This window comes from Myotis nattereri (genome assembly GCF_964212035.1).
Source record: "Myotis nattereri genome assembly, chromosome: 18".
NCBI lineage: Eukaryota > Metazoa > Chordata > Mammalia > Chiroptera > Vespertilionidae > Myotis > Myotis nattereri.
In genome coordinates, this window is record NC_138093.1 from 5,987,619 (window position 1) to 6,012,800 (window position 25,182).

Below are 25,182 nucleotides of genomic sequence, written 5' to 3' on the forward strand. Positions count from 1 at the left end.
CGAACACACTGACAGGTGACTTTGGATGGAGGAAGCGGGATGCAAGGTCCAGAATGGTGCTGGGCTCCCTGCCTGTGTGTCCCGGGTGAGAAACCCAAGGAGGGCGGCCACCCAGCCAAGGCCAGGGCCTGTCCGGAGCAGTTGCTCCAGGTGGTTCCAGTAAAACAAAGATAATTTGGAGGACATTGTATGCCTGTGACAGGAGTCACCTGTTTGGGCTCAGTGGAAGCCCAGAGGGTCTGAGACAGTTAGGAGAGCTGCTGGGGCCAAAACCGGCTGCCACGTGGACACTGGGAAGCCATCAAGTTCTCAGAACAGGACTCAACTTGCTTCCTTCCCAAACGATTCCTCTTGAATGGGACCTTGGCTTTAGGGCCTGGGGACCCAGGGGCTCTCCCTGCTTTGGCTTGGGAAGGTGTAGCACTCTTTCCAGAGCCACAAGACCCAAGGGCAGCAAAGCTAGGCATGTCCCATGGGCTCAGAGAAGCAGGGCATTGTGGGATCTGTAGTCCCCTCGCTGCCTGCTTTCCCCAGGATGGTGGCTTCTCCACTCAGCTCCCCTAAGGTTCCGACTTGGAAAATAAGTGATTCCCTTGAATTACGTGGTACAACCTTCCCAAGGAAGAGACGCCCCGACCCCAGGAGGCGGGTGCTCAGAGGGCGGACCTCAGCCTTGCAGCAGGGCCTGTGGGCTGGAGGGACTCCCGCTTGGCCCTGGCCTGGGCTGAGCAGCCATCCTGCACCCCTGAGGTCACTGCTGAGTACTGTTACTGCAAAGTGGTGGAGCCCTCCCCCGGGCAGGAGATATTTTTACCTGTCTGCTTCCTAGTCGGTGTTTTATCTCTTCAGGAAGATGCACAATTCAGTGGCGCAGGCCTGCCGCTCTCACATGCTGTTCTGAGCTGCGAGCTGCATGGTTGCTAGGTGACAGACGTGGCACGCGGCTTCCTGGGCCTTGGTGCCCGTCTGCGTTGTGCTTTAAGTCATGGAGCCTTTCCTTTCAGAGAACACCACGGAACCTCGTCTCCCGTGCTGCTCGAGAAAGCCACTTTAACAGCCCACCCAGCTACTCTGGGGGACGATTGCAGTCCGGCTGGGCCGGCTGTCAGAGTGTCCGCAGGGCGCCCCACGAAACTCAAGGGAATCATTTATTTTCCAAGTCGGGACCCTAGGGGAGCTGAGTGGAGAAGCCAGCATCCTGGGGAAAGCAGACAGCGAGCTCTCAACTGACAGGGTGGCATGACACAGGCCCAAGCAGGCGCGGCGGCGGCTAGAGCCTGGGGCTCGCAGGCCTCACTCTCACCCACGTGCACGAGGGGCGCTCCTGGGATGTATGCAGAGCTGATGGCCTCAGAGATCATCCAGACCAACCCATTTCACACACAGGGAGCGCGAGGCCCTGGGAGGTCAGGGCGATGGTGCCGTGTGCTCAGTTGGTGGCGAGGTGCCCTGCACCTTGCCGGCCTTCTGAAACCTAGATGGGGGCTGTCTCCCCAACCTGCAAAGGGAGGACAGAGAGGAATTCTGGGTCCTTCTCTACTTGGATGCTTGTCCCAGCCTGTGCTTTGGGCTCATTGGCTGGGTCCACGTTGGATTCCCGTGCACTGGTCTGCAAGCTGACCTTCCTTAGCATAGGGGCCCCAGGAGGGATGGGGGGGGGAGGGTTGTTTCAAGTCACTGCTGGCCCCACCTCCCCTTTAAAAGCACAGAGAGAGCACAGGCATGAGGAGGCCTGGGTGCTGACAGCTGTGCCACCTGGGCAACGTCCTATGTTCCCTCCGTTCTAGGTGCGAGGGATCCAGCAGCGAACAAATAAGCCAAATATTTCTTCTTGTGGAAGCTACCCATTTCTCCTAGAAGGGCCAGGTACTAAAGAAAGAAACAGACATATCAGGGCCAGGGGTGGTCCTAACAAGGGGCGACTGCAGGGGTGGCAACCTGGAGGGCTGCTATTTTAGGCTCCAGAAAGGCATCCCTGAGGAGGACACATTTGAGCAGAGGCACTCAGAAAATGTATGTCAAGTGAGCAATGGCGCGATGAATGAATGAATGAATGCAATGGGAGCCCTCAAACCCAGGTCTGTCTGACTTCCAGGCCCCTGATCTTCACCACCACCGCCTTCTTGCTGTGCCCATCCCCGAGGAGTCTGGCCCAGTGGCTCTGGGCTGTTCACTCGCTCTCTCTGGGCCTCAGTGTCCCCATTCATAAAATGAGGATGGTGCTAGGGTCCCTCAAGCTTTCATATTTTTAGTACCAGACGTGGGCATTGTCATCTGAGCACATTCACTGGGCTCGGGAGGTTCAGTCGTGGCTGCAGCCCAGCCCGGAGCCTCAGCTTGCGCATACACCAGCACTTTGCATCCTGCAGACCTGACGGCATGGGAGGCCCCTGGGCCCCATCCTGCAGTGCAGGGTGCTGAGCACAGCAGGGATGTCTTGAGAAGAAGGGAGAAGCTCCGCTCGCATTGAGCTGTTTCTTGTGGTTCCCTGCTGCTGCTCTGGTATCTCTCTCTGGCTTTACCACAACGTGCTGATTTTGTCCTTGAGCCTTCCTCGTCTAAAATGATGCGCCCTCCCCGCCCCCAGCCCTTTCTCATGTTGGTGACCAGAGCTGCCACTCACTAGGCTATTTATGGGGAAGCACGCTCTCCAATGGGTCAGCATCAAGATAAATTCTGCAGACTTGCGGAATCCCCCTTGCTTTGCTTCAGTTGTGGCAGGATGTGCAGTAAATCAAACCTAATGCATTGCAGATCGCCCTGATCAGATCCTGCTGCAGGCGGTCCTGGAGGCAGGCTCGGGGCTGAGGCACCCTGCCGACTGCAGTCTCCAGCAGGACCTGGCCCTTCTCTCAACTCCAGTTTTAATCAAAATTCTCGGTGTCAGCTGTAGGGAAGGTGGGACAGCTAAACAAGCAGCCATGGCGGGTGCCTCAGGTTCACTCCATTTAAATGACCTGGGGACCGGGACCTGCTGTCAGGGATGGGGGAGGGCCTCACCTGGAAGCCCAGGTGAGATCGCAGGCCTCCCTGGCACAGTGCCCTTGGGCAGCATTTGCTTGTGTAGCATTGCCAGGACAACAGCCCAGGGAGGCTGAGGACTGAAGGGTCTGTGGACACACACTCCCGCCTGGGGCATCTCCAGGACATACTGGGATATTCGGCTGACCCGCTGCAGAGTCCCAACAGAGAGCCATGTGTATTCTAGGGAATTCTGGGGTCTCCTAGGCAAGCTGGCTCTGTCCCAGTCTCCCCAAAGCCCAAGACCCTGACTATTCCTGGGCTGGCAGTCACTAAAGACTCACTGTCCTCACTGATGTGGTCCAAGGCCTGGCCTGGGCGGGTTGGCTAACCCCGCAGACCAGCATGGACAGTTGTCCCAAACGGCCCGGCCTCCTAGCCTCATTAGCAGAGTTCGGCTGGCCAGGTCCCCTTGAAGTTCAATCTTTGCTGGAGTCAGAAGGTGTGGGCCGAGGCCAGCAGGGAGGGCAGCTGGGCACGCTTCTGCTGTGCAGTGACCTTGCCCGGCCGCTTAGGTGGCATATCCGAGGGGAACAGACAGGAGCCGGCTTCCGAAGGCAGCTCCTCCCGTAGTTCAGCAATTACAGAGCCGGGCAGTTTACATCTCTGGGAAGATGCAGGGCAACTGCAGGCCAGGTGTACATGTGTTTAATTTTACATTCTCTGACTTCCACTTGATGAGGAAGTGCTTTGAAATGAAGCAGAATGCGGGATCCTTCAAAGGATTCACTTCCTTGGTGCTTTATTTTCTTAAAGGGAAGCATGAAAGACAGATGAGGATTGGCAGGGGAGCGCGTTGCCTCCCCCGCTCCCTTGTGGAGACATTATCTGCTGTAAAACTCGCTGAAGGATGGAGAACCAGCTCTTGGCTGCAGTGGCCCTCAGATAATGTCATTGGTGAACGATGACCCAGGGTTTGTTGGCACCTCCAGGGCTCTGGTGCCAGAATCCTAGCCGAGCCTGGTCAGCGCTCCTGCCTGGGGAACGAAGGAGCAGGGCCTGGTGTCCGGGGGTCCCGTGTGAGAACTCTAACCCTTTCCCCACCAAATATTCATAATCCCTTTGAATCCCCTGGAGATCCTATAAAAATACAGAGAAAGATTGAATAGGTGTGGAATGGGCCTGACACTGCATTGCTAACCAGCCCCTGGATGCTGCTGGCCCACGACGTTTTGAATAGAAAGACCCTTCCTAGAGAAGGTAGCCACTGGCTTCCCGGGTCCCTGCAGGGGTTCAGGCTCCACAGAACAGAGAGCGTGGACTTGGCTGAGCCCCGGGAGCGACGGCTGTGGGACCCAGGGGGGCTTGAGCACTTGGATCTGCATGTGGGAAAGGGAGCGGTGCTGCCATGGGCAACCCTTGATTGGGACTTGGTGTCTGGTGTGGCCTCTTTTGCCTGTTAGATTTGCCCTTCTGAGGGTGCTCAGATAAGGCCTGTGGGAAACTGAGTCCCGGCGGGGAGGAGGGCCAGCTCAATAGCTCATGCCACGGACCAGCTCCGCGTGTGTGACAAGGAGTTGATTTAGTTGGTCAGGCCAGCTAACCCTCCCCTGCTCCCCTGGCTTCACAGGTCCCGGATGAGAAGGTGCTGACAGCAGTCGAGTCCCGCCTTCTCTGTGTGCTGGGGAGCAGGGCCCGTGGCCCCAGTGTCACCGATGCCGAAGAACAGCAAGGTGACCCAGCGTGAGCACAGCAGCGAGCATGTCACGGAGTCGGTGGCCGACCTGCTGGCCCTCGAGGAGCCGGTGGACTACAAGCAGAGCGTCCTGAACGTGGCGGGCGGGCCAGGTGGCAAGCAGGCGGCGGCGGAGGAGGAGCTGGACGCCGAGGACCGGCCGGCCTGGAACAGCAAGCTGCAGTACATCCTGGCCCAGATCGGCTTCTCCGTGGGCCTTGGCAACATCTGGAGGTTCCCCTACCTGTGCCAGAAAAACGGAGGCGGTAAGAAGCAGGCCTGCTGGCCCGGGAGTGTCCTGCTAATGGGCTGGGCCGAGGGGTGAAGAGGACCCCCGCTCCCCCGCCCCGGGCAGATGGGAACCCTTGTAGGTTGGAGCTTAGTATTGCGGAGTAAGACCCCCAGGAACTGCTAAGCACTAAGAGCTGTCAAGAACCCGGACAGCCAGGGTTCAAGTCCCTGCCAAGCCAGTCAGCTCTTTGCATGCAGCCTCAGTTCTTTGTTCCTCATCTGGAAAATGGGAATAATAGTTGTTCCTGCTGACAGGAGAGTTGGGAAGACGAAAGAGCTTTGCATGTAGAGTGCTTATAACATGGTGTCTTACACATTGTAAAGAGCAGCTTCTGGCCATTATATTAAATGCTTACTAGGTGCCTAAGCACTTACTGGATATTAGTCTGAAATAGATGACACTGCTGATATTTGAGCATCTTGGAATAATCAAAGCATCAGTTTCATGTGGTTCAACCATTGAATCCCCTCAACAACCCCATGTTGTTATCATCCTCATTTTAAGAGACTGCAAAACTGAAGCACAGAGAGGTTAGGTAACTTGCTCAAGGTCACACAGCTACTGATAAAGTCAGAATTCAAGCCTGGACAGCTTGGCCCCAGGGCCTGCGCACGCAATCACCACACCTAGGAGGGGTCCTCATGCCACTCGCTGAGTTTGAATCCCCTAGAGCAGCGGTTCTCAACCTGTGGGTCGCGAACAATGAAAATACATCCTGCATATCAGATATTTACATGATGATTCATAACAGTAGCAAAAGTTATGAAGTAGCAACGAAAATAATTTTATGGTTGGGGGTCACCACCACATGAGGAACTGTATTACAGGGCCGCGGCATTAGGAAGGCTGAGAACCACTGGCCTAGAGGATCTTACTCTGGTATCAAACCTCTTCTCCCCAGAGGCTGAGTCTCAGCACCTACTGGGTCTCAACACCCCGAGGCAGTCTTTCAGATCCCAGGAATAACCCTGGGGTGGGCCAGAGTGAGACTCAAAACTACACTGAGACATAGGCTGTTAGCGACCCAGGAGACCTCAGAGACCCTGGGACCCAGTCCCTACCGCCATCCTCTGCGGAAGTCGCTACCCCCTGAGCGGTGCTCCCTGCTGCTCAGGCTGATGGCCTGAGGCTCTCGCAGGCTGGGACATCAAAGGAAATCCAGGTGTGTCCCTAAGTGTATTTGCTAAGGTGGAAGAGGGTGCATTTCCAAGTGATTTCAACAAGGGCTAATGTGGAAAAGCACCTCTGATGGCCCCGAAGTGCTGCCCCAGCTCACATCCCCCGAACACTGTGCTTACTAGCACGGCCTCGGCTGGTGGGGAGCCCAGCAGGCAAGGCAGCGCCTGGGCCTGCTGAAGGGGACGGGGCTGAGTGAAGGGTGCCAGGTGGCGGGTGGCCAGTCTGCTGAGGACCCCTCTTTGGGCAGCGTTCCCTCGAGGCTTCCCTGGTTCTTTGGGGAGAGGAGAAAAGCAGCCACAGAAGATGCCAACCTACTTCTCTGACACCCCAAAACCCATCTCCCTGCACATCTTGCCACCCAAGGACATGGGGGTGAAATACACAGCCAGCTGGCTGTGTCCCTTTGCTGTCCTGCAGGTCATGTCTCTCCTCTCCCATTTCCTGAGCCCAGGATCGAGACAGACTAGGTTATAAGCCTGACCCGCCCTCCTCTTAGGGCCATGATGGGGCTGCTGGTCAGTGACGAGTGGCATTGATGTGTGCGTGTGTGAGTTAGCGTGCTGGCTGCTATGTGTGAGGCTCAGTGGGTTGCCTGCCTTGGAAGCCTTTCCCAGTTAGCTCTGTGGTCAGCTGGTTTTGTGTGTGGGGGGTGTGTATGTCTGTGGTGTGTGTGTGTGTGTGTGTGTGTGTGTGTGTGGTGTGTGTGTGGTGTGTGTGTGTGGTGTGTGTGTGTGTGTGGTGTGTGTGTGTGTGGTGTGTGTGTGTGTGTGGTGTGTGTGTGTGTGGTGTGTGTGTGTGGTGTGTATGTGTGTGTGTGTATGCATGTGCGTGTGTGTGTGTGCATGTGCGTGTGCGTGTGCGTGTGTGTGTGGTGTGTGTGTGTGTGTGGTGTGTGTGTGCATGTGCGTGTGCTGACATTGCTCGTGTGAACCTGGAGGTTCTGCCCTGGCTCCCTGGATAGCGCCTGACCCTCTGTTGTCCTGACGTCCCCTCCTTGCGTATGCCTGGTACAGGTTAGATAACAGCTGACTGTTGCCCAGTGCCAGGTCTCGTGCCCAGGAGATGCCCATCCCTCAGGTTTGTTGGTAGATTGAGCACATATTGGGGAGCATGTGGGATGTCATGGGATGGGGGGCAGAGCGGTGAGGCTGGAGCGTCTATTGGAGACTCCCAGCTCACTGGGCTTGGTCTGGGGGTGCTGGGTGACCATCAGGGCACTGGTGGCTGGTGCTGGTCTGGCCCCGTTAGACGGACAGGCAGGGCTGTGCCAACAGCATTGCTAACAGGACTAGGTCATTGGCACAGCTCTCGATGGGATCGCTCGTCTGTGTCCAGACAAGATTTTAATTTTCCTGCTAAATGCCCTGTCACTGGAAACGAGATTGTCTGCTGTGAAGCCCAGGACAGAGTTTAATTTATCATCTGGAATCTTCAGCGATTCCATTCTCTCCTAATCATCTTCCCAGCTCCACTGTCCTGAGCTGCTCATTTCTCCCCGCTCCTCCTACTTAGCTATAGACTCACGGCCACGCTGGTCAGACCTGTCTCCCTGCGGAGCCTCCGCTTCCCCAGTCCGCCCTGTCTGGCCCGGGGCGCGGTCTGTGCCCTGGGGCCACTCCACCTGGGCTGCTGCTCTGTAGGAGGGGGGTGAACAGTTGTCCCCAGAGTACATCGCCGGTCAGTGTGTCTGCTGGCGTGTGACTGGATATGTGGATTCTGAGAGGCAGTACAGTGTCTGTCTGCCCGCCTGCCTGCCTGTCTGTCTGTCTTTGGGTCTAGCCTTGTAAGCGGGAGGCTCTGATGTACCGTGGACCCTCCCTTCGTGTTTCAGGTGAGGGGAATCCCGGGAAGGGGGAGGGTTTGGGTGACCGGAGTGGTCAGCCACACCAATGAGCCAGACCATCCCTGGAGGAGCACAAGGACCAGGGGTGGTTTGAGATGATCAGAGATGTGGGCCGGACAGTAGGACTGGCTGCCAGCCCTCCTTACCCTGGTGCCAGCCTCAGACACCTTTCCACATCCCCCTCTCCTCCCAGGTGCCTACCTGGTGCCCTACCTGGTGCTGCTGATCATCATCGGGATCCCGCTCTTCTTCCTGGAGCTGGCCGTGGGCCAGCGCATCCGCCGGGGCAGCATCGGCGTGTGGCACTACGTGTGTCCCCGCCTGGGCGGCATCGGCTTCTCCAGCTGCATCGTGAGTCGGGGGCTGGCCCCGGGCCCTTCCTGGGAGGCAGAGGGGCTCCAGACAGGAGTCCTGGGCCAGGTCCAGGACAGGGAAGGAGCCCCTCAACGTGGGAATTGCTCCCAGCTGGTCTCGGGACCGTTATTTCCGAGACTGGAAGTTGTTGCCACTGCCTGAAGCAGGGTATAAACTTGGGAATGTTATGAAGGAGGAAAGGCCAGGACATGTCACAGGGGGTGCGGGGACATCTCTGCTGGAGTTCAGGCACATGTAAGCCACCCGGTACTCCGCTCTGCTTACCAGCCCGTAGCTCCCTGCGAGGGAGGCCCTTGCTCTTTCCTTGGGTAAAGAGGATGTTCACTGGGCAAGTGGGTGGCAGGAAAAGGCAGCCCTGGGCACGGGCATCCTTGTCCTGTTGTTGTGCTCATGGGCAGAGCTGGAGGAGGGTCAGACAGGAGCACCCGGGGGGGCGAGGCTTTGGCACAGCGGGAGGCAGGAAACCCCTGGACGGGGAGCTTTGTGAGGCTCTCGGCTCATCCACAGGCCTGAGTAGCGCTCTGGGGAGGACAGCGAGCCTCCCTTAGGGATACAGCCCAGGTGCCCACGCTCACCTGGGGCAAAACGGGAATCTGCTTCTGGAAGGGACCGAGGATGCAGAGCCCGGGGGAGGGTCAGTGCAGCTGCCTCGCATGCTGGGCATCGCTCCTGCACAGGTGCACACGGCTGCACACAGCCCACTCCGCTGGGGCTGCCATGAGTGGGAGGGGGTCCCCTTGGACTGAACGCACACAAGGAAAGGAGTGGGTGCCCCTCCATATCCCCTAACTTGTGCTGTGGGAGCGTCCGCTCCTGCACACCAGGGCTCGGGTGAAATCAGGTGAAGTCGGTGAAGCGAGGGGCCCTCGGCGGTCTCACGGGCCAGCAGGTCACTAGTGCATAGTCATATCGCTGCCCCGGGAGGTGCCAGGCCTGTTACGGTCCATGCAGCGCGAGAAAGCACTGCTTTCAAAGAAGCGCCTGGGAGCCCCAGTCAGTTCTACCAAAGGTAATTCTATCGCTTCCAAGGAATGAGAGGTGACATTCTCCTGGAGATGAGAAACGAGAACTGACGTCTTTGTAGAGGCGGCTGCAGACCGTACCAAGGGAGAGAGTGTCCCAAGAGAAAGGTGGGCACAGGAAACCAATAAGAAGCATCCAGAAAACCCCAAAAGGCACCCCAGTCTGGGCATAGTGACTATGGGGGCAGAGCTGTGCGGGTCCCACGCCCAGGGCAGCTCTGACACTGTGCAGCCGAGGCATCGGGAAAGGGTAGGTAATGCTCTCAGCCTCCTAGAAGAACGAGAAACTGGAAAGGATTAACATGTTATGCGTTTATTGCTTAAAGGAGAGACTTTAATATGGGAAGCATTCCTCGGTGGATTCTTTGAATACCAGATGAATGGAGGGTTAGGGGGGGCCTTGGCTGCCCCATCTCCTCCCCGCTCCTCCTCCTCCAAGGCTGTGCTCTGCCCAGCCTCCAGTGGGGGTGGGGGAGGAGGGGTGGGGAGGGGTCTTCCTGCCACCCCCATGACCCCTGCCCTTGGGCCCTCGTCCTCAGGTCTGCCTCTTTGTTGGGCTGTATTATAATGTGATTATCGGCTGGAGCATCTTCTACTTCTTCAAGTCCTTCCAGTACCCACTGCCCTGGAGTGAATGTCCTGTCGTCAGGAATGGGACCGCGGCAGGCAAGTACGGGGGCCCCTGAATGTGACCAGCCGGGGACCCCAGCCAGCCCTGTCCCAGAAAGGAGTTAAATGAGCCAAAGAGGCTTAGGCACAGATTTGGAATTGCATTGACTTGCTGTGTTACCTTGAAGAAGACACCTGCCCTCTCTGATCCTCCTTTCCCCTTCCGATGCCCTCTCACCAGCCTGTAGTTCTTAATGGGATTGAATGAACTAGTGAGTGCAGGTAAAACTCTGCAAATGGGGACTCTTCTTTAGTTGTTATCCATTACCCTGTGCTACTCAAATACCATCCTCTCCTGACACAGTTTTAATTTGTATGTGCTTTCCATCAAAGCCTGGATGATTATCCCACCTCACAGATGGGCAAACAGGCCCAGAACAACTTTCCCATGGTCACACCATTGATTTAACCAAGGGAGGAAATCCAGATCTTCTGCTCCCAGCTCAGGACCTCCCCAAGTTCTGCCTTACCCTTCCTGCCCTCCACAGATGGGCGTGGGCAGGGGGTGGCATGAGCGGGAATATAGATTAATGAGTCCTGAGGCCTCCCAGGCCCTGTCGGGAGCCCAGGAGTCCTCGGGGTCTTCGATCCTGGCCAACCCAGAACAGGCACAGCCCGCTGCCTGGGTGGGGGTCCAGGCCCCGCCACCGAGGCTCTGCTGCCGTTGCAGTGGTGGAGGCGGAGTGTGAAAAGAGCTCGGCCACCACCTACTTCTGGTACCGAGAGGCCTTGGACATCTCCAACTCCATCTCGGAGAGTGGGGGCCTCAACTGGAAGATGACGCTGTGCCTCCTTGTGGCCTGGACCATCGTGGGCATGGCCGTCGTCAAGGGCATCCAGTCCTCGGGGAAGGTGAGTTGGGAGGGGCACTCAGACCCACAGCCTGAGAAAAGGGTGGAGGACAGGGGGCCAAGAGATCCGGGTCGCCCCACGTAGGGTCCTGTCGGTGGGCTTGGCCTCCGGGGGACTCGGGATGAGGTCACAGGCTCCCGAGGAGGCTATGGAGTGTCATTTCCGCAGCATCGTTCCTGGGGACAGATCCTCAGAGGCTGCACACAGGCCTCTGCAGTACAGACCAGCAGAGCCCCATACACCTTCTCCCCCGTTCATTCCCCTCCCAATATGCTCATGCTTCTTTGTCACCTGTCACTATTCATGCACTGCCAGGGTTGGAAAGGACGTTAGGGATCCTGCAGCCCAATCCACTCATTTTTCAGGTGAGGAAACTGAGGCCGAGGGAGGAGAAAGCACCTCCCTGAGATCATACAGTCAGTCTCTTCGTCCTGGAGCTGGAATTAGAGCCCTGGCTGGCTGGCTGGGGCCTCGGGTTCTTTACCAGACTTGATGAGCAAGGATGCCAAGCCTTTGGAACAGTAGCGTGGTCTCAGCCACCTCCTCGTCCCTCTCTAGAGTTTAAAATTGTAGCCGACACCTTGTGGTACTTAGTGTATGAATGCCTGTGATCCACAGCCACCTTATGGGTTAGGAGTTACTGTGCCCATTTTATAGGTGAGGCGATGGAGGCACGCCGAGGCTAAGTACATAGCCCAAGGTCACGTGCCTCCTAAGTGTCTAGGGGCGGACACGCACACTCCTGATGGCCATACCGCCTGCCTGGCGGTCCTCCTGATCTGTTTCAGTGCAGCGAGCATGGCGTGAGCCTCTTCTTCGCGTGAGGCTCGGTGCCAGGCACATGGGGATGTGGAAACGCGCAAGAAACACACATGCTAGAAAATAGGACATGATTTATAATCACAAGAGGCAGGACCTTCTTCTGATGTTTTTGCTTGGGAGCCGTGACTGTAACCTCCTGCAGGCCTTCTGTCAAAGGCCTCTAAGGACAGGGGAGACCCTCAGGGGGTCCGCTGGAGCCAGGGACAGAAACGCAGGCTCCAGACATGAAAAAACTGAGGAAGGGAGAGCAAAGGGTTCCTCGCCCCCTGGGCGCCCCGGGGGGTTGGGGGCGCTGCAGGCCCAGCCATGCTGACTCCAGCTTTCTGGGCTCCTGTTTCTGCCTTGGCTCCAGGCCAGACATGCGGTGGGGTTGGCCCCGTGCCCAGGGTCCCGGGCTCTGCTTTCTGCAGCTATCAGCGGGGCTCATGTGCCCCAGCTGTGAGGGGGAGGGAGGTGCCAGCTGCAGGAGGGCCCTGTCCCACGGTGGGTCCCTGTCTTCCCTGCAGGTGATGTATTTCAGCTCCCTCTTCCCCTATGTGGTGCTGGCCTGCTTCCTGGTCCGGGGGCTGCTGCTGCGAGGGGCCGTCGATGGCATCCTGCACATGTTCACGCCCAAGGTAGGCATCCGGGCACCCCAGCTGCACCGGGCCGTCAGCCTTGTGGGGCATAACACTCCAAGGGACGTGCTGGGTGTCAGGCCCTGGAGGGGTGCCTTGGGGATGGAGCATGGGCCCTGCCCTCAGGGTCCCCAGGAAAGGGACAGCGAATTTATTTGGGTGGAATCAGAAACAGCTTCAGGGAGGAGGTGACACGGGAACTGAGCCTTCGGGAGCAGGTAGAATTTCATGAGTGGCAGGAGGACGTTGCAGTCAAAGGAACCGCGTGAGCATGAGTGTGAGAAGCACCGGGCGTGCTTGAGGGAAGTCAGGCTTGGCTGGAGCACGGGGACAGGGAGGGGGGATTCATGGGTGCATCTGTGACAGCAGAAACCAAGAAGGTGCCTCAGAGAAGGACGCTCCCCCGGGAACCACGGCTTGTACCCAGGTCAGGAGAACAGTGTGACTATTTTATCAGAGACAATGGACCACATGGATAGTGACTGCCCTCAGCGACTCCATCCTCATCTCTCCTCCCGGTGGCCCTGGCAGGGGCCAGGCCGGACCACTGTGCCCGTTTCACACGCCCGCGCAGGCGTCCCGAACATGGTCACCCAGGCTTCCTCCTCTGCCCACCATGTGTCCCTGCCTCTCTTCCCTTTTAGACCACTGGGCACAGCTGGTCCACTGAGGAGCAAGAGAATGTCAAATGCAGGTTTCGATGTCCTTCAAGGTACCCCAAGCAATGGAATTAGTAACCCCGTGGGTGGGCTGAGAAGCCCACCCCCAAATGCCAGCTGACCAGCCACCAGCAGGGGCCGGTGAGACCCCAACCCATGGGCCTGGGTCAGAACCACCCCCAAGTTCAGGTCTTAGCATTGGCCCTCAATAGTGCCATGTCACACGTGTGTCACACACACGCACACAGTTACACAGAAAGTTCGTGCAGATCACACAGAGAGAAGAGCCCTGATTCAGTGGGTTTGAAACCCCATCCCCTCCCCACGCCCCCATGCGCGCAGCTGTGCACAGCTCCCGGTGTCCGGGTGGCAATGTGCAGGACACCCGGCTCCATCGACGCCAGACCGCAGGAGCCGGCCCTCAGCATGCTGGGAAGTGACTTCTAAGGTTTCCATGGGAACCACCGCGGAGGTCCACTTTACGAAGCACTTAGTGAATCTCCGGAGGCATGAGTGTGACTCGGGCCACGTGGCTGGCGCGGGTGGTTGTGAACACGTGGTGTCTGACAAAGGAGAAAAATGCAAACCTGCTTTCTTTGGGGGGAACCAGCCCTAAGAAGAAAGCCGACTGTTTTATGAATGACTTCAACTCTGTTTCTAGAAGCTGCCTGAGGTGAACAGTGAGTCTTTGTTTTACTTTACTGAGCTTTGTGAGCAAAGGACAGGCTCCAGAGATGGTGGTAAATGTGGAGATGCACCAGGTCTCCAGATGGGCCCCTGTTGGTGGTGGGAAAGCGGGGGTTTAATTCCAGGAGCAAGGGAACTGGACTGTGACGCCGGCTGCCGGGCCGAGCACAGACAACGCCGCTCCCATTTGATTCAGACGCTCTTTAAAACATCTTGTTGTTTTATCTCAGGCATATAAACACACATACTTAATATCAATGAACATTCTTAGGAAATAAAATACTACAGATGCCCTATCGTCACAGCGCACTCTGATCCCACACCCTTCCTCCCCAAAGGTAACCACTATCCTGAATTCGGGTTTATCCTGCTACTACATTAAAATTTTTTTTTGTAAAACATATATGCATGTCCATAAACAACACATAGCCATTTTGCGTACTTTTAAACTTTACATGAAGAGCATCATGTTATATAAACCTTGTTTTTATTTTTGCTCAACACTTTTGAGATTTAGCTATAATGGTATTTGTAGCTCTAGTACATCCGTTTTCGCCGCGATATAGTATTCCACTGTAGCACTAAACTCAAATGGGTTTATTCATTCTCTGGTTGACCACCGTTTAGGTTTTTCCCAGTGTTCACCGTTGCTGGTAGCGCTACAATAAACATTATTACACGGGTCTTCATGTGCACAGGCCCGCTGGGTGTGTGTGTTGGGGAGTGGAATTGCTATCCCAAAGGGTATGCATAGCTTCAGCGTTCCTAGATGTTGGCCAAATTGCTCCAAAGAGGTTGCGTCTGTTAACACTCCCACCAGCTGTGTGTGTAAGTCCCAGTGGCTCCACATTTGTTAGACTTCAGTTATCATCAATCATATGGGTGCAGAATGGTTGATGTGCATTTTGAACAGCAGCGGCGGGGCGCTCCTTTCCAGCACCCTTTCCTGGAGTTCAGGAAACCGTGTAATCCCACTTTAGCAGAGGCCAGAGTCTTCATGAGGCGAAGTATAAAGAAATAAATCCAGAAGGCTCTGGAGGATCCAGGTCCCCAAGAACCAGCAGGCGTGGCCCCTGGCCCACTGAACCTGGTGACTTTCAGTCCCGATGAAATCTGTGGGGTCCATCTTGAGACCTTGCCCACTGAGCAGTTATGGGGCAGCTCCTGCCTTTGACCCTGGAGAGATGTGTTCAACAGCAAAAGGGGGCCTGAAGGTCAGCCGCGTCCAAAGCTGCCCAGAGATCCGGTCATGAGGACTGAGAAACGGCCGAAGCACTTGGCCACAGAGGGGTCACGTGACCTCAACAAGAGCAATTGAGGTGGTGGCGTGCTGGGGACAGTCTCGTAGTAATGGGTTCACGGGAACATTGAAGGTGAGAAATTGGAGACAAGGGATAGAAACCACTTATTTTCAGTTTTGCTGTAACAGGGCACAGGCATGAGAAGTGGGGTGCTAACTGGATAGGGCCAGGGGATCAAAGGTGTTATTTCAGAATTTTATATAAAAATAAGCCATCAGACCCTGCTGGTGGGGATGGAAACGGTGCAGCTGCTCTGGAAGAACAATCTGGCAGTTCCTCAAAAGGTTCGGCAGCGTTAGCACGTGACCCAGCAGCTCCCCTCCTGGGCACACATCCAAGAGAGCTGAAAACATGTGTCCACACGAAGACTTGTACACCAGTGTTCAGGCACCATTGTTCGCAATAGCCAAACAGCAGAAGCAGCTCAAGTACCCATCAGTGGACGAATGGAAAAGTGAAGGACGGCCTATCCATTCGATGGACTCCTTACCCAGCCATCAGAAGGGGTGAGGTTCCCATCCATGTGTGGGTGAGCCTTGAAGACATTATGCTAAATGAAGGAAGCCATTCACAAAGACCACATGTCGTATGATTCCATTTACACGAAACATCCAGAACAGGCAAATGTGTACAGACAGAAAGCAGATCAGGGCTGGGTTTGTGGGCAGGTTGGGGGAGAAATGGGGAGTGAGCGTTACTGGGCACAGGCTTTCTTTTTGGGGTGCTGAAGATGCTCTAACATTGATGATGGTCATGGCTGCTCCATGTTCTAAAACCTAGTGTGGTAATGGCTGTTAGGTTGTGTTCCGAGACTCTGTTTCCAATATGGGGGGAGGTGCTCCCCACGCCTCCAACAAGCGCTTCTCGGAAACCAGCTGGGAGTCTGAGAATTCAGCTCAATTCCATTCCATTCTGAAATACCCAGGGGTAGCATGGCATCTCCCAGGTTAGGAGTTCAGTCCTCAAGGCCGCCCTCCCAGACGCCAGTCACAAGCCTGGGATGTCACCTGGACTTCTGACCTGCTGGCCAGAAATAAGAGGTTCCCACGACCCCCTCCTGGGGTTCCATTAATTTGCTAGAAAGGCTCGCGGAACTCAGACGTGGTACTACATCACCGGTTTATAATTAAGGATATAACTCAGGAAAAGGCAGACGGAAGAGCTGCTTGGGGCCAGGAACAGGGGCTGGTTGGGAGCTCCCGTGCCCTGCAAGTGAGCTACTCTCCCCTCATCTCCACATCTCCACCTTCTCACCAGCCTGGAAGCTCTGGGGCCCAGTCCTCTTTGGTTTCTATGGAGACTTCGTTACGTAGACATGATTGATGGAATCATTGGCCACTGAGGACGGATTCAACCTCTAGTCCCTCTCTCCTCCCTGATGCTGGGGTGGGGGTGGAAGTTCCAACCTTCTAATCACTGGTGGGTTCTCCTGGCAACCAGCCCCCCCCCCCTTAGGGTCCTCACTCACCTAACACAAGGCACCTTTATCACTCTCCACACTTAGGACATGCGAGGGTTTCAGGAGCTGGGAGGGGACTGGATGGAGACCAGGTGTCTCATCGTCACAGTACCGCAGCGCACAGCTCTGAGATGTGCTAGAAACCACTGGATCACACACCAAACAAATCCAGGAAAGGGCGAGTCCATGCCGTCAGAGAGAAGGCGACCAGTGTCCTTGAATAAGCAGGGGCGATGGGACCCCGTGCCCCAGGGGGGAATTGGTCTTAGTGGGGAGCACAGCCTGTCCCCGCAGGAGCAGGAGGGACGGGCCAGCCTGCGGGCACAGACACTGGCAGCTAAGGGGCTGTGGTGAGGAGCTGCTCATGGCGGGCGTTCTGCGATGGTGTCATTTTTCTCTGAGAAGTAGCAGCAAGGTCACCAGCTGAGTTAGAAGGAGGGAGGAGGGCTGGAGCCTCGGGAGTGAGTGTGAGTAACTGCATGGGGGGGGGAGGGTGTGCAGCACGCAGGGCTCCCGGAGGTCAGGGGAGGGGAGCGTGCGGTGGGCTGGGCCAGCGTGTGCTTAGATCGATCGCGTGTTTCGCAATGCGTGGTGCTTCCTGTGCCGGCGCTGTGGCACGCACCTCCCACGCATCCGCTCTTTAAGCTCATACCAGCCCTAGAGGTAGGCACTGCTGTTACCACGTGGCCATCTCCGGTGTGGACAGTAGGGGAGAAAGGGGAGAAATACACACACACAGGCGTGTGCACGTATATGTGTATAAATACACTGACATTAAACATCACCGGGAGGGTATGCAAGAGACTGACGTCATGGTTGCCTCTAGGGAGGGAGCAGGGCGCCTGGGACACTGAGGTGAGGAGAGGGAGGCCTTACTGTGGACCCGTCCCGCCTGTTGGTTTTGAACCGTGTGACTGTGTGACCTGTAAGCAGTCACCATGGAAGGAACCATGCCAGCCTCAGGGTTGGGATCAGCACCAGCTGAGCTCCCGGCGTCGCCGCCTCTGGGTCTGGGCAAGTGGGTGGTCCTGACAGTGAGCCAACTGGCCACAGGGCCAGGGTGTGCAGGGATCGCTAGAGAAGAGGGCGGCTCCCTGCGAGGCCCAGAGGCGTTCGGGGTGGGACTTGCATGCTCCCACAGCTAGAGGGGCTCTGAGCAGGACCAGGCAGCCCAGCCTCGCCACCAGAGGGCAGGCTCAGAGCCAGGCGATGGGGCCAGATCCCAGCTCATCACTTGGCGCTTGGCAGCCGGAGGGCAGGGTCCTTGGCCCCCAGGGCCTCCGTTTCCTCGGCTGCTAGATGGGGTGAGCCCTGGCGGCCCTGGCACAGTTGTCGGGAGAGTGCAGGACCGCCGCTGCTTGCAGAGCGCGCCGTGAGCCTCAGCGAGTATGGCTCTGTCCCTCTGAAGGTGACTCTGCCCGTAGGCAGTGGGAGCCCGGTGCTCCGGTGCCACCTGGTGTCCCGCAGTCTGTCTGGCTCTCGCACTGGCAGGGGCCTGGCAGGGCCAGGGAACAAGGACGTCGGCTCCCGTCACGAGCTGCTCGGGCTGGGCACTCGGCAGCTGCTTGTGGATTCAAAAAGCATCTTCGTGCCGCTGAGCCAAATGCCACGAACACCTTGTTCCCTGCGCGAGGCAGTGACTCAGCCATTGTGCCAAGGAAGTGACGGGAAGCTGTTGCTCCGGGGGAGGCACCCCGAAAAGGGTGTGAGCCTCGTCTTTGGTGGGGAAGCCCGGTTCCCACCTCCCCTCCTGCAGTCACACTCTGACGTCCCGAAAGGACACTGAGCTTCCTAAGGCCAGGCCTTGGGTTCACTCTCTGTGGACACTGTGATCGGGACCTTGTTGAAATCATGTGCCATCACCCAGCAATCCTGAAAGAGCCCCTTCAGGTTCAAGGAACAGCAAGCCTCCAGCTCAGGTCACCTTAGAACACAGGTCAGCTTTGCCTGCCTGTCTGTCTGTCTGCCCGCCCCCTTCCATGTGCCAGGCACTGCTCATGCAAAGACAGCAAGTGGGCTCCATCCCTCAGAAGCACAAAGTGTAGAAAGGAAGATGACGCACACACCAGTAATTCCGGTGTTACTGCGGGCTGTGAGAGCTGAGGACCATGACTAGCTCTGCTAGAGGCCGGCAGGAAAAGCTTCAGAGCGGAGGTGATATTTGTGCTGGGTTTTGAGATATAAATAGGAGTTCACCAAAAAATGAGTAGGAGGAAGGAAATTCCAGGCAGAGAGAACAGCCTGGGCAAAGACCACAGGTAGGAGATCATGGTGCTTTCGAAGAATGGTGCACAATTTACTTTTCTTATTTATTATTATTATTTTAAAATATATTTTTATTGATTTCAGAGAGGAAAGAAGAGGAGATAGAAACATCAATGATGAGAGAGAATCATTGATCTGTTTGGAGCCCACAACCCGGGCATGTGCCCTGACCGGAAGTTGAACCGTGACCTCCTGGTTCATAGGTTGCCGCTCAATCTCTGAGCCATACTGGCCGGGTTGGGGCACAATTTAAAACTTATGAATCGTTTATTTCTGGAACTTTCCATTTAATATTTTTGAACTGCAGTTGACCATAGGCAGCTAAAACCATGGACAGCAAAACCACAGATAAGGGAGGATGACTATGTTTTTCTTTTTTCTAATCTTCACATTTCTATTAGGAGCGTGGCTAGGCCCCAGTTCCTTATTCACAATGCCCGAACCCAAATAGCCCTGGAAAACAGAAGTGATTTTCTTTCTCTGGGAGGGAACTCATCTTGTGGCAAAATGACCTGCACAGCTGGGAGGCTATTTATAGTCCTCACGGATGCGCTGGTGTGAACTGCCATCTTCTGCGGCAGAAACACGAATGCATTTGATTACACGTTTGTCCCAGGCCCGCTCAGGGTAGCATGTAGCTCTGTGGCATACGCCCCGTATTGCCTTTTGACACTAGAATTAGAAACGAAACCCTGAGTTCCCAAACCAGGCTGGCCCCGGGTGTGTCGGTAAGGAAGCGTGGGCCTGGATCACTGTTGGAATGCAGGCGGCCTGCTCCATTTCTCCGGTGGTCTCGCTCTCCGTGCTGGGACCAACGGACACCGCGTCCACCTGTCTGCACGTTCAGCCCGCCCTCCCAGCCCACCGGGCCCCAGCAGGTGATCTCGCCTCCTGCTTTACAGCCGCCTTAGTCAGAGTCAGGAGGCGGTGGGAGGAGGGCACCATGGCCTGGCGGGCGGTGGTCTATATGTTAGAAACTCCTCTGCCCCGACGAGTGAGCTGCATTACGGCGAGCAACTCATTTCACCTTGGGCCTCAGTTGACTCTCTCAGTAATCCCCGCCCCCGCCCCCGCCCCCCAGACTTCTCTGTCTGTACCAGGTCGGAGGCATTTGCTGGATCAAATGCTACTGCGTGCCAGGCGTGACTGCTGGCTGTACATTTGGTTCTCACAGCCACTCTGGGAGGGAGACTCTACTATTATTCCCGCTTTTCAGATAAGGAAACTGAGGCTCAAGAAACAGGCACTACCACTTGCCAAGTCCTCTCGGCCAGTGAGGGTGGGCGTCAGAGTCAGAGCTGCGTCTGTCTGACTCTGACGCCCTGTGCTGGGTCCAGCTGGGTCCCTGCTTTGCGTAACAGAGGAGACGGGATGTGAAAAGGCGTGGGAAATTGCCCCAGGCCGTCTACATGCTGTGTGGCTCAGCCTCCGACAAGCTTGAGAGCAGACTGTGTGGCTCAGCCTCCTGACCGGCCTGAGAGCAGATGGGGTCAGGCAGGGGCTGCCCCTCTCTGGAAGGGTCTTAGATCTGTGCCTCAGGTTGGGTGAGCGGGGTGGGTTCCTCTGTGACCTGGGGCATGTAGGTGTGTATGAGTGAACCTTTTCTTTCTGGGACCAGGGAGAGCAGGTGGGCAGGAGGAAGACGGTGGTGTCTTTGTTTATGGTTTGAGGTGGAGGAGGTCTCAGGGAGACCTGGATGTTCGCAGTTCTCAGGCTGCACACTGGACAACTCTAGGAGGCACCATTCACACTCTAGTCTAAGTGAGTGGCACTCCCTAGAGCAGCCGTGGGCAAACTACGGCCCGCGGGCCGGATCTGGCCCGTTTGAAAAGAATAAAACAACAACAAAAAAGGACCGTACCCTTTTATGTAATGATGTTTACTTTGAATTTATATTAGTTCACACAAACACTCCATCCATGCTTTTGTTCCGGCCCTCCGGTCCAGTTTAAGAACCCATTGTGGCCCTAGAGTCAAAAAGTTTGCCCACCCCTGCCCTAGAGTCATGCACTGCACACCATGTCTGATGGCCCTGGAGATGCTCCTTCACGAGATAGCCCCGTGGTAAGCTGTGATCGCAGTTAAAATGGGCAGGGAACCGACTGTGCACGTGTGTGCGTCCGTTCTGTCCTGCCTCAGCCCGACAGTGAGCCTTTACCAACAGGCGCCTGGATCTGCGTGTCACCGGCGACACCGTTCCAGGGGGTGAGGGGACATGCCCCAGGTCACACAGCTCCCCTCTTCCCCACTGCGCCTCGGGGCCTCTGCACTCCGCCGAGGCTGCGGAAAGGGGGGTTGGTGGGAACTCCCTTGCACTTGAATGAAACCGTTACTGTGTGTCTCCTTTCTTCCGGTGCCACGGTCCCCTCCCGCATAGCTGGACAAGATGCTGGACCCGCAGGTGTGGCGGGAGGCGGCCACGCAGGTCTTCTTCGCCCTGGGGCTGGGTTTCGGGGGCGTCATCGCCTTCTCCAGCTACAACAAGCAGGACAACAACTGCCACTTCGACGCCGCCCTGGTGGCCTTGATCAACTTCTTCACCTCGGTGCTGGCCACCCTCGTGGTGTTCGCTGTGCTGGGCTTCAAGGCCAACATCATGAATGAGAAATGCGTGGTTGAGTAGGTGGCGCCTCCTCCTGCCCTTTCTCCTCCCTGTCCACCCTCCCCGGGAGGGGCAGGCGGGCCATGGGTGGGGAGTCCCTGTCCCTGGGCTGAGGATGGAGATCAGGGGAGCTCTCCATCCCAGCCCGGACCACAGGGGCAGATTCACAGATGCCTCTGCTGATGGCCAGCGGGTCCCACCTGGGTGCCAGGAGGTGCCCCCAGGTTCGTGCTCACCGCTGCCTTTTTACCTCATCTCCTCCCCTTTGTGCTGCAGGAATGCTGAGAAAATCCTGGGGTACCTCCACACCAACGTCCTGAGCCAGGACCTCATCCCTCCCCACGTCAATTTCTCCCACCTGACCACCAAGGACTACTCGGAGATGTACAAGGTCATCATGACCGTGAAGGAGGACCATTTCTCAGCCCTGGGCCTGGACCCCTGCGTGCTGGAGGACGAGCTGGACAAGGTGTGGGACGGGCTGGGAGGCACACAGGCCAGGGGTGGCTGGGGCTTGGGTGCGGGCTCCAGAAAGCCACCAGGGACCCATTCATTTACTTGATAAGCAAGGACCTTATTTTCATGTGTCCAGAGAGGGAGAGAGGAAAGGTATCAGTTCAGACCCCTGCCCTGAGGTCAGCTGAGCCCTGGTGAGCAGGGGCCCAGCGTTACTGCAGTTGTCCTGTACCGCTCCTGCCCATCAGCGTTGCCTGGGGTTTTATAAAACCCTGATACCCAGCTTTACCTCCCGACCAATCAAATCATTGTCCCTGGGGTGAGCCACGCATCGGTGTTTTTAAAGGCTCCACTGTGATCATGAGGCAGGCGGGCTGAGATCACTGCATTCAGGTCTGGAGTTCAGAGCTGGGAGCAATCAGGGAAGGCTTCTTGGAGGAGGAGAGTCTTGAGCTGGGTGTGTTGCTAAAAGGGAGCGTCTTCATCTGAATTACCTGGGGTCCTTGTACACCTTGCAGATTCCAGACCCCACCGCTGAACTCCTGAACTGGTTGGTGTTTTACTGCCTTGGTGGGGGCAGGATTCTGATGCAAACTCAAACCTGAGCCCCGCTGGCCAAAGCAGCGGGATGTAGGTGGGGGTGGGGACCCTTGGGGAGAGGGAAGAGTCAATCCTAAAGCTCTGAGGGGCTCCCAGGGTGGGCGAGGGCCCTCACTGAGGCCTGGCCCTCCCTCCGCCCGCACCCGCAGTCCGTGCAGGGCACAGGCCTGGCCTTCATCGCCTTCACCGAGGCCATGACGCACTTCCCCGCCTCCCCGTTCTGGTCCGTCATGTTCTTCCTGATGCTCATCAACCTGGGCCTGGGCAGTATGATCGGAACCATGGCGGGCATCACCACGCCCATCATCGACACCTTCAAGGTGCCCAAGGAGATGTTCACAGGTACCTCCTGGCAGCCTCCCCCGCCTGCGGGCATGACGGGGTGTGGCTCTGACGGAGAAACCCTGGGTTCGGACTCATTCCTGACCCACAGGGCTGGGCCTGCTGCAGGGTGGGCTGTAGGCCTGGGGAGTGGGCGTTGGGGGGGCCTGGGTGCCCCCAAGAGCCCCGGGCCCGCCCACCGCACCCCTGCCCCCACACCGGCCTCCGGCTCTCTGTAGTGGGCTGCTGTGTCTTTGCATTCTTCGTGGGGCTGTTGTTCGTCCAGCGCTCGGGAAACTACTTTGTCACCATGTTTGACGACTACTCGGCCACCCTGCCGCTCACCGTCATCGTCATCCTCGAGAACATCGCTGTGGCCTGGATCTACGGGACCAAGAAGTAAGGGGCGTGGGGGCGGGGGCAGGAGTGGCTCTCCTGGGAGCGCTGTTTCCCACGGCCCCAAGGGGCCGGGGTCCCAGAGTCAGGAAGCCAGAGCCGGAGGTGCTCCTGCAGATCATGTAGAGGCTGGGACGCAGAGAGGGCAGCGCTGCTCAGGCTGCGGGCGGGAGTCTCCTGGGTTCAGGTCCCATCGTCACCCTAAACTGCCTTGATGCTCACAGCACCTTTCCTGGGTACCAGCTCCTCAGAATTCAGTGCAGCGTAAGCACCTAGTGGGTGTACAGGGGCCCCTGCCCTCCGCACTCATGGACTTCAGCAGCCCTACTCGGCGTTAAGGCTATTTACACAGGGTGTGAGGCAGGGCGTGGTTTGGGCCCTCCGTTTGGGTGAGAGAATTCAGCAATAAGAAGGGATTAGGTCTTGTGGCCTGAGCCAAGGACAGCCCCGGGCCTCATGGCTTATGAGGGCCAATCTGTACTCCCAGAAAGCCCTGCGACCGGTTCCCCTCACTTGCTCAGCAAGGTCAGGGCTCCACTAACCTGCTCGGCCCTCCCCTCCCCTCCCCTCCCCGATGTCTGGACCTGGCCTTAGAATCGGGCTCTCTCACTGTCGCTGATCCAGCCACCCGCTTCCTGGGACAGGGCAGCGGGCGGTGACAAGGCAGGGCGCAGCCGTGAGCAGGGCTGGGACACGCTGCTCAGAGGTGCTGACCTCGGCAGCCTGGGGAAGCGCCCGTGCCCGTCTCGGAACGCTATTTTAAATGCACATGATAAAATAGAGAGCATTGTACAGGCAACTCGTTATATTGACAATTAGCAAAATACTGTTTCAAATCTGAGATGTGATACCTGTGTACTTTATTTTTTAAAATATGTTTCTATTGATCTCAGAGAGGAAGGGAGAGGGAGAGAGATAGAAACATCAATGATGAGAGAGAACCATTGATCGGCTGCCTCCTCAGGCCCGACACTGGGGATCAAGCCTACAACCTGGACATGTGCCCTGGCCAGGAATTGAACCGTGACCTCCTGGTTCCTACCAGGCGGGCTCTGACTTTATTTTTACTGCATTACATCGTAAGGTCTGGCTGTGGGTTTCGTGGCCATGGTAACTCTGGAGCAGCTGTGAGCAGAAGTGATCTTAGGAGGTCTCTTCAGTTGTAATGTGACAGGAGCATATCTGAGATGTAATCAGTTGCTGGCAGTCCCGGGAACGGTTAACACTGCTGTGCTTGTCTGCGTTTGTAATAGGAGGAAATGCAGGATTTCGGCTAGGTGTTATTGAGGTAGAGGTGATTTTTTAAATGCCATTCGTGGGCACAGTCTGCGAGCCCCCCCAGAATTCCACCCACAGGCACTGTAGTTAGAAACCCCTAGTCAGGGCAGCCTCTGGACACCAGGGAAGCGCACTTCCCCCTCTTTTCCAGCAGGGGGAGCCTAGAGCCAGGCCAGTGCGAGTTGGGGTGGGTGCTGCCCAGAGCACGAAGCCCTCTGGTGCCGCCTGCCAGGCAGAGTGTGTCCTGCGGGTTGTATTATATCCTGGGTGGGTGTGATTTGATGTAGTCAGAGGATCTTAGCGGAAGACGGCAGAGCCTGTCCCGAGGCCAGCGGCCACAGATGATATACCAGGAGCGCTGAATGTGAAGAATGGGTGGGATGGTCAGAGAAGGCTTCCTGGAGGAGGAGGCTGTGGAGGAAGACGCAGGCACAGTGGGGGTGCCAGCTTCCGGCCCTCTGCTGCCCCTGGCAGGTTCATGCAGGAGCTGACGGAGATGCTGGGCTTCCGGCCCTACCGCTTCTATTTCTACATGTGGAAGTTCGTGTCTCCCCTGTGCATGGCTGTGCTCACCACGGCCAGCATCATCCAGCTGGGGGTCACGCCCCCAGGTTACAGCGCCTGGATCAAAGAGGAGGTGAGGGGTGGCAGCCCGGGGCCCCGGGGACATGGGGGCCTTCCCAGGCCTTTAATGCAACAGGTGATAGAGACCAATCCTAGTGGGGCAATTGCTATGTGCCCGGCCCTGCTGGGGCCGTTGCACACCGGACTGTAACCTTTCCAACAACCCA

General features: G+C 56.9%; 1 protein-coding gene across 1 annotated transcript in view; it reads left to right on the plus strand.

Annotated features, from left to right (window-relative positions):
• Window positions 1-25,182, plus strand: part of SLC6A17 (solute carrier family 6 member 17) — a 39,090-nt gene that overhangs the window by 10,045 nt on the left and 3,863 nt on the right. The window contains exons 2-11 of the mRNA XM_081112326.1: window positions 4,592-4,962; window positions 8,204-8,361; window positions 9,947-10,073; window positions 10,747-10,928; window positions 12,257-12,367; window positions 21,116-21,357; window positions 21,617-21,809; window positions 22,546-22,738; window positions 22,957-23,116; window positions 24,866-25,028. Of these exons, the coding sequence (XP_080968452.1) occupies window positions 4,677-4,962; window positions 8,204-8,361; window positions 9,947-10,073; window positions 10,747-10,928; window positions 12,257-12,367; window positions 21,116-21,357; window positions 21,617-21,809; window positions 22,546-22,738; window positions 22,957-23,116; window positions 24,866-25,028 (1,815 nt within the window). The 5' untranslated portion in view covers window positions 4,592-4,676. The remainder of the gene's footprint in view (window positions 1-4,591; window positions 4,963-8,203; window positions 8,362-9,946; window positions 10,074-10,746; window positions 10,929-12,256; window positions 12,368-21,115; window positions 21,358-21,616; window positions 21,810-22,545; window positions 22,739-22,956; window positions 23,117-24,865; window positions 25,029-25,182) is intronic.